The 14524-nt window shown below is 49.3% G+C and overlaps 1 protein-coding gene across 1 annotated transcript; it reads left to right on the top strand.

Moving 5' to 3' along the window:
• The first annotated feature begins 119 nt into the window (after window positions 1-119).
• On the top strand, window positions 120-2805 carry LOC114780435 (probable E3 ubiquitin-protein ligase DTX2). Its single transcript, XM_028967726.1, has 5 exons — window positions 120-276; window positions 365-526; window positions 627-788; window positions 869-958; window positions 2528-2805. The coding sequence occupies exons 1-5, from the start codon at window positions 247-249 to the stop codon at window positions 2801-2803; spliced, it is 720 nt and encodes a 239-aa protein (XP_028823559.1). The 5' UTR covers window positions 120-246; the 3' UTR covers window positions 2804-2805.
• The last annotated feature ends 11719 nt before the right edge of the window (window positions 2806-14524 follow it).

Here is a 14524-nt window from a genome sequence, read left to right as displayed (position 1 = left end):
CCAACGCTTGGTTGTTCACGCCTCTGTGTGTCATGTGGGGTGTTTGTGGGCGGAGTTATGGGCACGGGGGTGGAGGGGGCCGGTGCAGACTGACACCCCGGACGCGAGCTCTGAGGTGAGCTCTGATTGGTCGGTGTAGAGAACAGGCCCGGTGGATTCGCCGGTTATTAATCGTTTTATTAAAACCAGAACCATTTTCTGCTCCTTCCAGGGTCCCACAAGTCTGAGAACGTGATCCAGAAGTACATGGAGGAGGTGCCTGCGCCCCCGGAGGAGGTACCTGGAGAACGTTCTCCTCTTGCTCTAGTCTTCTTCACCACCGTCGTGCCGTCTTCACCGAAGGCTCTGCTTTCGTCTCCCTCAGGACTGCATCATATGCATGGAGCGCCTGGTCTGCCCGTCCGGTTACGAGGGGGCGTCGGAAGGGGCGGAGTCCATCCAGCCCAGCGCCGTGGGGAAGCTGACCAAGTGTGGCCACACCCTCCACATGCTCTGCATGCTGGCCATGTACAACAATGGAACCAAGGTAGGGAGTCTGGAACAATTCCGTAACCGCACAGATTTCCGGAACGTTCCAAGGTCAGTCAGCAGGAAGGAATGTTCTCAGATGGCTCCCTCTTCTGCAGGATGGGAGCCTTCAGTGTCCTTCTTGCAAGACAATCTACGGGGAGAAGACCGGGACGCAGCCCAAGGGCAAGATGGAGATCTACAGCATTTCCCAGTCCCTCCCCGGCCACTCGGACTGCGGCACCATTCAGATCGTCTACAGCATTCCGCCGGGCATCCAGGTGAGTTCCGGCACGGGCCCTTCCTGTGCCGACAGCGCCGCGGCTTCTCTGTACTGACGGCGCGTTGCCGTTCTCCGCAGGGTCCCGAGCACCCCAACCCCGGCCAGCCGTACACCTGCCGAGGGTTCCCGCGCTACTGCTTCCTGCCCGACAACGAGAAGGGGAGGAAGGTACGTTCTATACTCTCAATTCTACAATTTAGCATTTCTTCACGTCGCAGTGCGTGTTCGTTGTTCTTCAGAGTCATGGTCAACTTTATTGTCATCTCAAGTACACAGAGAGACGAGATTCACAGTGCAAACGGAATAACACACAAAACACGACAAACGATGTTGTGCTCCGACCCAGAATATAGTGCAGGCTATGGCAGCAATATGGTAATATATCAGTGTATGGACAGTATATAGTGTATATAATAATAATAATAGTGGTGTCTACAACTCATATAAAACGCAGCAGCACCTCCCCAAGTTCTCCACACCGCCCCTCTGCTACGTTCCCTCCACCGGCTCCCAGTAGCTGCACGCATCAGGTTCTAAATACTGATGCTGGCCTACAAAGCCAAACATGGAGTGAGTAGCACCATCCTACCTCACAGCCCTTATTACACCCTCGCACTGCACCTCGTATACTCCGAGCCTCCAGTACTGCTCGCCTGGTCCCTCCATCTCTGAAGGTAAAAGGAAGACGCTCATCTAGACTCTTCTCCATCTTGGCCCCTCGGTGGTGGAATGAACTTCCAGCTCAGTCACTGAGCACCTTCACCTGGCAGCTCGAGACCTTCCTCTTTAGAGAAGATTTAGATGAACTTGTAACCTTCTTATTGTCTGACTTCTGTATAGACTCTACAACAGAGTGAATAAAAAGATTGTATTCATAGTTGGGGGGTCCTAGTGAACCAGAACTGATCACTTCATCCATGGTGACATGGAAGCACGTTGTAAGTTGCTCTGGATACGGGCGTCTGGTAAATGCCGTAAATGTAAATGGTGCTCTTAGTGATTATAATAATAACCCGGCAGCACAGCGTGAGGTAGGAAGAGATTAAAGTGCAGAACTGATGTGCTCTTAAACTCAAAACTCGTACAATTCAAGTAAGAGTAAAAGATGTGCAAAATAATTCTGGTAACAAAGTGAGCCGGAGTACATTTACATTTACAGCATTTATCAGACGCCCTTATCCAGAGCGACTTACAATCAGTATTACAGGGACAGTCTCCCTGGAGCAATTTAGGGTTAAGTGTCTTGCTCAGGGACACAATGGTAGTAAGTGGGACACAGGGACACAATGGTAGTAAGTGGGACACAGGGACACAATGGTAGTAAGTGGGATTCGAACCCGGGTCTTCTGGTTCATAGGCGAGTGTGTTAACCACTAGGCTACTACCACCCTACTACCACCCATTGGAGTACAGTAACCAGTGTGAAGCGCAGTAATGGCGTCCTTCCTCAACCAACAATCACGCTTAAAATCAAGTCACCATTTACTGCTTAAATCATAAAGTCACGTGATTTCATTTATCAGCTGATCTGACCATTTGAGGGTACAGGACGCCAGGGCAAATTTTGCCAATTTTTAGGTGACTATATAACACAGAGAACCAACAGTAGCCAGAAAGTTGGGCTGCGGTTGTATAGTTTCCCGGGTTTTTCGGCACGTCGCGGGCATCGGACGCTCCCGATATGGAAATCGGTAATCCCCACGCCGGCGGTAACTGGGGGAACTGTTCCTGTTGCAGGTGCTGGAGCTGCTGAAGGTCGCCTGGACGCGGAGGCTCATCTTCACCGTGGGCACGTCCAGCACCACCGGCGAGCCGGACACGGTGGTGTGGAACGAGATCCACCACAAGACGGAGATGATGTCCAACGTCTCCGGCCACGGCTACCCCGACCCCAACTACCTGGACAACGTGCTGGCGGAGCTGGCGGCGCAGGGCGTGGCTGAGGAGTGCCTGAGACGCGAGCGGCACGGCCAGGCGGCGCACGGCCAGGCGGCGCACGCCTCCGCCATCTGAGCCGGGGCGGGTGTAGCACTTTATTCTTTACGGTGCGGCAGCAGGAGGCGGACTGATGCAGTGACGCGCTTCTCTGATTGGTTTTAATTAAAAGCACCGTAAAAACGCAGCAACAATCGGGAAAAAAATCCCCCGGCGCCGCCGTTTCACTTCCCGCCTTTCTGTTCAGTCGTTTGAGAAAAGCACAAGGGATTTTAGGAAAATTTACATTTTATCGTCGTTATTATTATTTTATTGTTTTTTTTCTGTTTATTCCGTTTCACCGTTGGCCGCCGTGCCGGCGCAGGCTTCGCAGGACCGCTGTAGCACCCGGACTGGGTGGGGCCGGGCTCTCGCCGCCGCCACCACCCAGCCCTGCAGAAGCTCGCCGGCGTACAACGTGTATGCAAGCATATAACATGTAAACACGCAATAAATGCCCATTCGTACCGGCCGACTCGTCCTTTCTTGCCTCCAGGGGGCAGTAGCGCTCCAGCACCGAGGCTTTTCCTGTTTAGCGCAGTTCCCGTCTCTACTGTTAAACAGCTGATGGGCACGCGACCTCTCCTGATGTTCTGCACCAGAATCCTGCAGAGCCCAGGTCCGTTCGTGGCCTGGATGAGGAAGGTCCGTTCTTGGTGTCGTCGACCGGTCACACCAGCATGTCTGCTGCATGGAACCTCCCCGACGTCCACCTGGAGCCTTCATCTCGGCAGGAGACCTCTCAGCTGATGTTGGTGTTTCCAGGTCACGTGAGGCCAGGTTTGCTGCTATTGACTCCAGCGGCTCAATATCCTGCGCCGAAGCGGAACCCTTACACGGTTCCCCTCGCCGGTCAGGGCCGCGGAGATCCGCACGTGGCGGCGTGTAATTAACCGGGGTGCCACTTCTCGTGGCTGAGGGCCCCGCGGCAGCAGAACATCCATTACGGTGTCCTCCAGAACTCAGGGCCGGAAGTTCGTTACTGACCGACCCAAATGATATAAACTGGAACGCTCAGGAACGTTCTAAGCAGGATTCCATCCAGCACCAGAAACGCTCTGCTGATCATGGAACTGAAAAGGTTCAGCGTGACACGAATGTTCCAGTGTGGATGTGGTACTAACTATTGATTATTGATCTGATCATGCTGGTCCAGAAGATACAGAAGTGCTGAAGTTCCAGGTTCTTGTCGGATTTGCATCTCCGATGGCTGGGCCGCGCCCTAACGGTGTTACGTGGAGGAATATTCCGGGCCTCCTTCCATCCACGTTATTCATCAAAGCTTCTTTAGATCCTGGCACCAGACCCACCTTCTCCACTCCCAGTTCACTGTGGTGGACGCTTGGACTGGGCTCTCTGGTGGAGATGGTGGATCTCGATGTGATTATTATCAATAACTCCGCGGTGTCCGGGAGAATGCGGTGTTGAGGCCATTAAAGTTGGAGGCGAGGAGGTCCCTGCTGGCTGCTGGTGGGTGACCCTCTCAATCACGGAGCACCGCCACCCTCCCGCAAGCACTGAACCGTCCAGAAAAAGCCATCGCTGCTCACGCCACCATGAGTAACGGCTAAAGTGCCTCTGAAGGAGCGGCTGAATCCGTCTCTCTGATTTTTAACGTCTGATGTACGTTAATGGAACGCGTACGATCCTTTACTCCTCCGCCTCAGAACTTTCACCCACGGGGGCATGGACCACCGTAACGTCCCTCCTACACTCCCTCACTCTCCATCTTCTCTCCAGTTCAGGGTTGTGGGGGCCGTCCTGGATCGCTGGGGGCGGGGCCTATTCTCGCCAGGGAGGACCTAGAGGAAACCAGGACATGTCGCGACTGTAGAAACGCTGGGATGTTGGAGGTGTGAGGTTGCTGTGACAGTGACGTGACTGCCCGTGTGAATGATGATATTATTAATCGGGGCGGGGCGGGGCCGTTTATCAGTGTCCTGGTAACTGTAACGGTTACTGACCGAAGTACAGACGAGTCTTAACACCAACACTCAACACACACTCACACACACTCACAATAAAAAATGATATTGTCCAGCATCTAACACTTCTATTCTATTCCTTGTCAGGGATCCTAGTTTCTAACTCGCAATCTATAGAAACCGAGTGGGAGTTGCTGCCGTCGTCCTCGGATAAAAGCGCCGGGCAGGTACGGTACGGCGGACTGGGCGGAGCCTCGGGTCCAGCCCTCATCACGTGACCCCGTCCAGCCCAGCTCCAATCTGTTTACGTAGACCGTGTCGGGTTCCACCGCAGCGCAGAGTGTTATTGACCTCGGAACGTTGGGACTCCTTCTCTCCGTGTTCTGTTCTGAATCAGCACGTATTATCTATATTATTATTATTATTATTATCTATAACAGATATTTCTTCTTTATTAATTCATATTAATTCTGGGATTGATGACGTATCTAGAATCTGTATGTGTAGAACAGATTCTGCAGGTATCTGCCTGGTGCTGGAGGAAGGACGGAATGAAGGTCCAGACAGCAGCTCGGGGTTCATTTGCAGTGGGAGGAGATGGAAAAAGGAAATAAAAGTTGCGTGTCATCGGTCACCGTTCTGACGGGGGCAGTGGTGGCCCCGTAATCGAAGGGTTGCCGGTTCGAATCCCGAAGCACACTTCTCCCCCGGCGCCTGTCATTAATACATGACAATGACGATCACGTCACTCTCACTTCACCGACTACGTGGCAGGAGATGGAGCAGCAATCTACATGCAACCAGCAAGCTGCAGCTGTAGAAGCGTGAAGATCCTCACCAGCCTGTCCAAAACCACAACTACCATCAGATGTCCGGTCATGTCCAGTCAAATCCTCCATTTTTTTAGAATCCCCCCCCAGCCGCGAACACGGCCAGGGTTACCGCGGTGCCACCTTCAGTCTGGAGGAACGTACCAGGGTTCCACCACCACTGTAGCTGGATTGGATGATCACTCTGGGAACCGATGGCAGCGTTCCACCACTAAAAATATGTCTCTGGCATCGGAGGCAGAGTTTCTAGGTAGCGGCCTAAGTGCATTTGGCCATTTTCTCGTAATAATTATGATTCTCATAATGGCAGCGACCCCCGACTCTCCATCTCGCCAACCAATTATGTCGGGCGCAGCCTTAACAAAGAAGAAGTGAAGGCACTTCTCTCGCCCGGGTTCCGCCGGACTCCATCTAATTACCGCAGGAAGGAGCCGGAGCCATCTCGCTGCTGGCGGGGCGGGGCGGGGCGGGGCCACAGCAGCTTCTCTGTCAGCATCATGACGCTGTATGCAAACGAATGTGTTTTGCAGGATGGATGAAGTGTCATATTTTATATATCTGCTATGCTCAGCGCCGTATAAAGTTAAAGTGAAGTGATTGTCACACAGCAGCACAGCACACGGTGCACACAGTGAAACATGTCCTCTGTATTTAACCATCACCCTGAGCGAGCAGTGGGCGCCATGACAGGCGCCCGGGGAGCAGTGTGTGGGGACGATACCTTCATCAAGGGGAACTCAGGGGAACATTGGCGGACCGGGATTTGAACCGGCAACCTTCTGATTATGCTAGGCCACCGCCGCCCCATAAACCGCTGGCGTAACACGTTTAACCCGCTTGGATGCAGCTCCTCTCCTGATTTAGTAAGAAAGTGAAAGACGCCCGTCAGACACTCGGGTCTTTTTTTGTCACCGTGTTCCGTGACGGTCGTGTCAGGAATTAGAACCACCCGTCAAGGGCGTCCTCACTTGTCCCTGCACTTCAGTCAGAGCCGCCAACGCGCTGAGAGACGCTCTGAAGCGCGACCGTGACTCCGCTGTCCTTTAAATCTGACTCGCAGTTCTCCAAACGTAATCATGTCCACCTCAGAACTTCAGATAATGGAGGCCAGCAATCAGGCGGCATAATTACACACACACATACACACACTACACACCACATCGCATGCACACACATACACACACACTCACACGCACGCACACACATACACCACACACACACACACTCGCATGCTTACACGCACACACACACACACTCACACGCACACACACACACACACACACACTCGCATGCACACACGCACACACACACACTCGCACGCACACACAAACACCACACACACACACACACTCACACGCACGCACACACATACACCACACACACACACACACACTCGCATGCACACACGCACACACACCACACACACTCACACGCACGCACACACATACACACACACACACACACACACTCGCATGCACATGCACACACACACCACACACATACACACACGCATTCACACACACTCGTACGCACGCACGCACACACACATACACTCGCATGCACACGCACCACACACACACTCGCATGCACACGCACACACACACACACACACGCATACACACACTCACACACACACATACACTCGCATGCACACGCACACACACCACACACACTCGCATGCACACGCACACACACACACCACAAACGCATACACACACTCACACACACACACACACACTCGCACATACATACACACACGCACACACACACATACACTTGCATGCACACGCACACACACCACACACACACTCGCATGCACACACACACACCACACACATACACACACTCACACACACTCGCACACACACCACACACACACTCACACGCACACACACACACACACACACTCACATGCACACGCACACACACACACACCACACACATGCATGCACACACTCACGCACGCACACACATACACACACACACACACACGCACACACACCACACATACACACACGCATGCACACACACACTCATGCACGCACACACACTTACACACCCACACACGCGCGCACACACACTTACACACCATTTATAATTCACTATTACTCAACATGCACCCTGTCTAACTCACACTGTTCCCTGGCGGATAATTTTTTTACTTCGTTATTACTCACCATTATTTAACCCCTGCAGGAACTGGTCATGATGAGAAGTGAAAGGGACGTGATTGTCATTGTGAGACACTGCAGCACAGCACACGGTGTCACGGTGAAACGTGTCCTCTGTATTTAACCATCACCCTTGGTGAGCAGTGGGCACCATGACAGGCGCCCGGGGGGAGCAGTGTGTGGGGACAGGACCTTCATCAAGGGGACCCCTGATACCTACTGACCTCTGACCTCACAGGCAGAACCCTATAATAAATACCCCAGAATGTTAGAAATGGAGCAGAATGATGGAACCGTGGCTCCAGGTTCCGCTCGGTGGACGGGTCTGGAGTCGGCTCGACTGTGGGGGGGAAATGCAATATTGATGTGAAGATGTGTAGTGGCACTAAGAGCAGGAAGCGGTGCAGGTCGAGTGACAAATTCATGACCGGGGACAAATGGAACAAGTGGAGACATTTCAGCCAAACATCCCAGAGCCAGAGGTGAGGACGTGAGAGAGCCGTACCGCCACAACGTTCAAGATGTGATGCTTTCAGAAGTTCATTTCCTTTAAGTGCTGCTGGAGGAGCGTCTGTGATAATTCACTGCTGAGCTCTTATCTCTCCGCTTTTCTGAACGTAACTAATTACGTACATCAGCGGCGCGCCTTTGTGCTGCTATCAGAGGCGACCAGAATCCTCTTCAACGCTATTTAACCTACTTCTGAACCCATTATTAGAATATCAGAGCGTCCCCGTCGGAACGTGATGTCCAGGCAAGGACTGCTGGTCCCTGTGATTGTGGCCTGGACCTCTGAGCGGCCGTGAAAGACGTTTCCTGAAGCTCCTCAGATGAGAGACGTTTCCTGGCGGTATGTCCTCATGCCAATATCGCTGCAAGGACGGAAACGACCAAAAGGACCAGTCACCACCGGCGAAATCCCTGCACACTGCCGAATTACAGGCTCTTGCATCAGAAAATAAGTTTAACATACGAGTTTGGACAGAATTTCATAAAGTGTCATAAATTGTGAAATTATATTAATGATCACATTCATTGCTTTGTCTTTTGAGGACATTTTTGGGAAATTTGTTTAGATAGCCTCTCTAGCCTGGAAGACTGGTGCTACTGGTCTCACTGGACCCTTCCCAGAATGCACCATCACGGCTGACCCTGTTTGTCCACATTACCGCTGGATGTGGCGGCCTGCAGGTCTGGAGCTGGAGACTCTGACGTTGCCAGATATTCACTTAACCGGGTGGAAGCACGTTTAACAACGTTAGAGGGACGGGACGGGAGAGACGGGACCTGGTTCAGCTTGTCAGATGAAATCTTATTACTGTCAAAATGGGGACACAACAAAACTTTTTAACACAAAGCAGAACATTTCCCACAATCCATGCTGATCTCAGATCTCTGAACTTCTGAAGACAAACCACAGATGATGAAGACAAGCCACAGAAGATAAGAACTAGGAATGGTGTTTGGCCACGTTTTTTTACAACCACAGCAATGTTCTAGTGTCCTTTTGGAATATGAAATGTGTCCTCTGTATTTAACCGTCACCCTTGGTGAGCAGTGGGCACAATGACAGGCCCCGGGGAGCAGTGTGTGGGGACGGGACCTTCATCAAGGGGACCTCGGTGGCACCTTGGCGGTTTGGGATTCGAACCTTCAGATTACGAGTCCACTTCCTTACCCAGAAGAAGATGTTCAGAGTCTCTCTCCCCTCCATAATGATCTATTATTGCACTGGTCAATTTTGCACAGCAATATTTGCACTATTTTTTTGCACCTTAGATTACATTAGCTGGTTTTAATGCTGTCTTTCTCCATCTCCTGTCTGTCTCCATCACTGTCTGTCTCTGTCTGTGTCCTTTGTAGTCTAAATGTTTGTGTCCCCAGTTTTTGATGTCACACACGATCATTATTGTCACTATGTAAATGAGGTCGAAATGTCACACGTATCACCCGGTTCGGGAGAAAAGTGTCACTACGTACCGTTCTGTCTAACACGTATGCAGCTGAAATGACAATGAAGCTCGACGTGAACTTCAGATAAAACCAGCGCAGGAAGCAGCGCAGGGCGAGTTCTGGAGGTCACATGACTTTGCTGGCTGCATTCTGAAGTAAATAACTTCTGAAGATGTCCCGGAGAACGCGGAGAACTGCAGGAACCCCAGCGGTGGTCTGGCCCACAGCGGAACATCTGCTGCAGGGATCTCTGACCGCGCCATTAACACTTCCAGCAGTGGGCGCCGAATGGAATTAACTTATTGATCCCTGCATTAATGAAGCTATTAGCCATAAACTGGAGAGAGAGAGCGAGAGAGGGATGGAGGAAGAAAGGAGAAGAAGCGGTTCCTGCTGATGCTCCTCACTTTTAAAAAGCTGACTGCTAAGTGCCGATGCTTTTAGACATAAAGTCTCCACTCTCGGCTGAGCCGAGGTCCGAGGTCTCTTTCATTATTTCTGAGCTCCTGTCCTCCTGGGCGCATCCACCACTTAATCTCACTCCACAGGTAATGGCGTCTGAGGTAAACACGGCCGGGCGAGAGCTGACCCACGTGATGGAGATGCTGCCCGCCTTCTGCAGTCTCATTCCAGATACTGACACCTCATCAGCCCAGAAAATCTTCATTTAAACCTGCTAACACGCACGCTGCACGGTCCTCCTGCCAGGAGCCTCCAGGTAATTGAGTGAGTAAGAGAAGTGATGCGGACGGAATGCAGCCATCTGTCAGCGTTCTGAGCTCCAGGAGAGGAGCTCCGGCCGCCTGGCATATGTGTGGGGTGTCGGGAGAAATCACCTGGTAAATGAAGCCAATCTGCATCCAAATGATGCCCAAACCATCGCTGGACTCCTGTGGAGGAGAAACAGTTCACTTCCCATCATGCAAAATAAACACCACCAGCCACAACATTAATACCATCTGCTGCCGTGCCACAGGCCTCCTCTAAACCCGTGAAGGTATCTGTCACCAGGTCGTCACCATAGATGGTAGATTGGATTTAGACCTGGAGAATTCACTGTGTTCCTCAAACGATCCTTGAACCAATGTTCAGGTAGGTAACACAAGTCAGAGTAGTGGCCACATGAATGCAGGACTGAAGGTTCCTCAGCAGAACCCACCTTCTTCCCTCAGGTACCTGGTCCTGAATAACAATTACCGAGCGGAAGCCGGAGATTTACCTCCTCGGAGAACGAGGGATTCTCTTCATAACAATCACCAGGCCGGGACGTTCCTCACGTGACTTCATTTCCTCAGACCTGACACCGTGGACCAGCCGTCAGTCCAGCTGTCAGCAGCCCATTCAGGAAAACGAAGCCACACGACCGCAGCGCCGGCCACTTAGCGCCAACCTCAGCCAAATACTGTCAAAATGAAGGCTTTACCCACGACCCGCCTGATTGGCCAACACACTCATGAAAATTGCATAAATGGATTTGATTGGCTGGCTGTGTACATGTTTGCAAATTAAATTCACGTCAAAAATGACGTGATGTTCTGCACTGACTGAGGACTTCATAGTTGCGGTCCTTATCAGCGGTGGCCCTAGCGGTTAAGGAAGCGGCCCCGTAATCAAAAGGTTGCCGGTTCGAATCCCGATCCGCCAAGGTGCCACTGAGCAAAGCACCGTCCCCACACACTGCTGTGTCATGGTGCCCACTGCTCACCAAGGGTGATGGTTAAATACAGAGGACACATTTCACTGTGTGCACCGTGTGCTGTGGCTGTGTATCACAAGTGACAATCGCTTCATTTCATCATGTTCTAATGAATAAGCAGGAGGCGTTAACAACATTCTGGTTGTTGGATGAGCACGAGTCACCAGTTCTGTCACCGCCGCGCTGGAACCACAGAACCAGTATCTGGTTCCCCAGTTTTGTCAGCTCCTCACAGTCGCTCCCTTTTTCCCCGCATGGCCCGGCGCTCGGCATCATGGAACATTTGCAGCGACGTTCCCACTGATGTAGCACAAATTTCTCTTAATGATGACCCAGGCTGCAGATGAAATATGAATTTCCTGGAAAAGCTAAACAAACTGCCTGGAGTCCCCGGTGATGAATGTTCACCAAGGAACGTTGCTCCGGCACCAACACACTGCATTCAGATCAGGACCCGCCGAAGACGAATGAACTCGAGCTGCACAGCACTGCTCAGGAAGCAGCTACGAATAGTAGAAGGAATTATACCGTCTTCATTTTACTTTAATCCAGTCTTTGCGTCCAGCTGTCATTCTAGTCTTTATTAGTTTTAGTCACGTCCAGACTCATTTTAGTCCAGTCAAGTTTCAATCGACTAAAAGTCTGAGCTTTTTAGTCTTATTTTAGTCAGAATTGTTAGTGTAGGATCTTCAACAAGATCACACTCTCACATGCCATACACAGCGTTTCTCACGCTTGATAATTATTGATGTTTACTGCACAGAAATTCCTACAGCGTGTTCTAGAAACTAATCAAAGCTCTCAGCTTCAAGCACGTCTTCCACGAATGCAGAGCGGAGAGAATCTCACTCCAGGCAAACTTGCATTTTAGTAATGCAATTCTATTTAAGCCGCTCACTATAGTACAAGTAACGAGTAGAAAAGACAAAATCAACATTTTCATAATTAAAACATGGTTATCTATATTATATATATTATTGTTACCTTATAGACTCATTCCAGACACAGAAGACACTCGGATTTGTTCTGTTTTTTGACACACGTTGACACATTGTAAAGAAAACGGGTCCCACCACCCCACCCCCATAATCTATAACCCCACCACCATAAATCTATAACCCACCACCATATATCTATAACCCACCACCATATATCTATAACCCCACCACCATATATCTATAACCCCACCACCATAATCTATAACCCCACCACCATAAATCCATAACCCGCCACCATTTTTCTATAACTCGCCACCATATATCTATAGCCCACCACCATATATTATAACTCACCACCATATATCTATAGCCCCACCACATATATCTATAACCCCACCATATATCTATAGCCCACCACCATATATCTATAACCCACCACCATATATCTATAGGCCACCACATATATCTATAACTCGCCACCATATATCTATAGCCCACCACCATATATCTATAACTCACCACCATATATCTATAACCCACCACCATATATCTATAACCCACCACCATATATCTATAGCCCACCACCATATATCTATAACCCACCACCATATATCTATAGCCCACCACCATATATCTATAACTCACCACCATATATCTATAGCCCACCACCATATATCTATAACCCACCACCATATATCTATAGCCCACCACCATATATCTATAACCCACCACCATATATCTATAGGCCACCACCATATATCTATAACTCGCCACCATATATCTATAGCCCACCACCATATATTTATAACTCACCACCATATATCTATAACCCGCCACCATATATCTATAACTCGCCACCATATATCTATAACTCACCACCATATATCTATAGCCCACCACCATATATCTATAACCCACCACCATATATCTATAGCCCACCACCATATATCTATAACCCACCACCATATATCTATAGGCCACCACCAAATATCTATAACTCGCCATCATATATCTATAGCCCACCACCATATATCTATAACTCGCCACCATATATCTATAGCCCACCACCATATATCTATAACCCGCCACCATATATCTATAACCCACCACCATATATCTATATCCCACCACCATATATCTATAACCCACCACCATATATCTATAGCCCACCACCAAATATCTATAACTCACCACCATATATCTATAGCCCACCACCATATATCTATAACCCACCACCATATATCTATAACTCACCACCATATATCTATAACCCGTCACCATATATCTATAACTCACCACCATATATCTATAGCCCACCACCATATATCTATAACCCACCACCATATATCTATAGCCCACCACCATATATCTATAACCCACCACCATATATCTATAGCCCACCACCATATATCTATAACCCACCACCATATATCTATAGCCCACCACCAAATATCTATAACTCGCCACCATAAATCTATAGCCCACCACCATATATCTATAACTCGCCACCATATATCTATAGCCCACCACCATATATCTATAACCCGCCACCATATATCTATAACCCACCACCATATATCTATAACTCACCACCATATATCTATAACTCACCACCATATATCTATAGCCCACCACCATATATCTATAACCCACCACCATATATCTATAACCCACCACCATATATCTATAACCCCCACCATATATCTATAACCCACCACCATATATCTATAACCCGTCACCATATATCTATAACCCACCACCATGTCTTGTTTTCGTCAATGAAAATATAGACATTTGGTAAAGTTTTTATTTTGTAAACAACGTTCAATCTTGTTTTTATTTGTTTTTGTTTGTGGTTATCGGCAGCATTTACGCTGCATCTTGTCTTTCTGTCACCGTAAAAAGGTACGTTATTTCCTCATAAGTTTCATTGATGAAAACAACACTAACAGGAATAAAAGTGGAAATGCTCAAATGGTGGATATCAGACCGTTCTGGTTTCAGGGACCTGTCATATTCCTTAACTTTATACTGTAGCTGTAACAGAATCAAGTCTGCAGAATCCCGGCTGTTTGACTTTCTATTAAAGAATCCGTTGTGGTTGTGTTATATTACACACATAAAAAGAAGATTATATTTCATTTGACTCTGATGCCGTACCAGTACATCTTCATTCATTCTCAGTGTAACATTGAGCCAAAATCTTTATTTTCAATAATAACATAAACTTTTTGCTTCATTTATATA

This window comes from Denticeps clupeoides, unplaced genomic scaffold (genome assembly GCF_900700375.1).
Source record: "Denticeps clupeoides unplaced genomic scaffold, fDenClu1.1, whole genome shotgun sequence".
NCBI lineage: Eukaryota > Metazoa > Chordata > Actinopteri > Clupeiformes > Denticipitidae > Denticeps > Denticeps clupeoides.
Note: the sequence above shows the minus strand (reverse complement) of the source record. Positions and strands in the feature narration are given on the sequence as shown.

Bases quoted from the DNA above. Each gene is read 5' to 3' on its own strand.
- LOC114780435 (XM_028967726.1), top strand. From the start codon at position 247: ATGGAGGAGGTGCCTGCGCCCCCGGAGGAG. The intron at 527-626 runs GTAGGGAGTCTG...CCTCTTCTGCAG, and splicing joins TGTACAACAATGGAACCAAG to GATGGGAGCCTTCAGTGTCC. The intron at 789-868 runs GTGAGTTCCGGC...CGTTCTCCGCAG, and splicing joins GCATTCCGCCGGGCATCCAG to GGTCCCGAGCACCCCAACCC.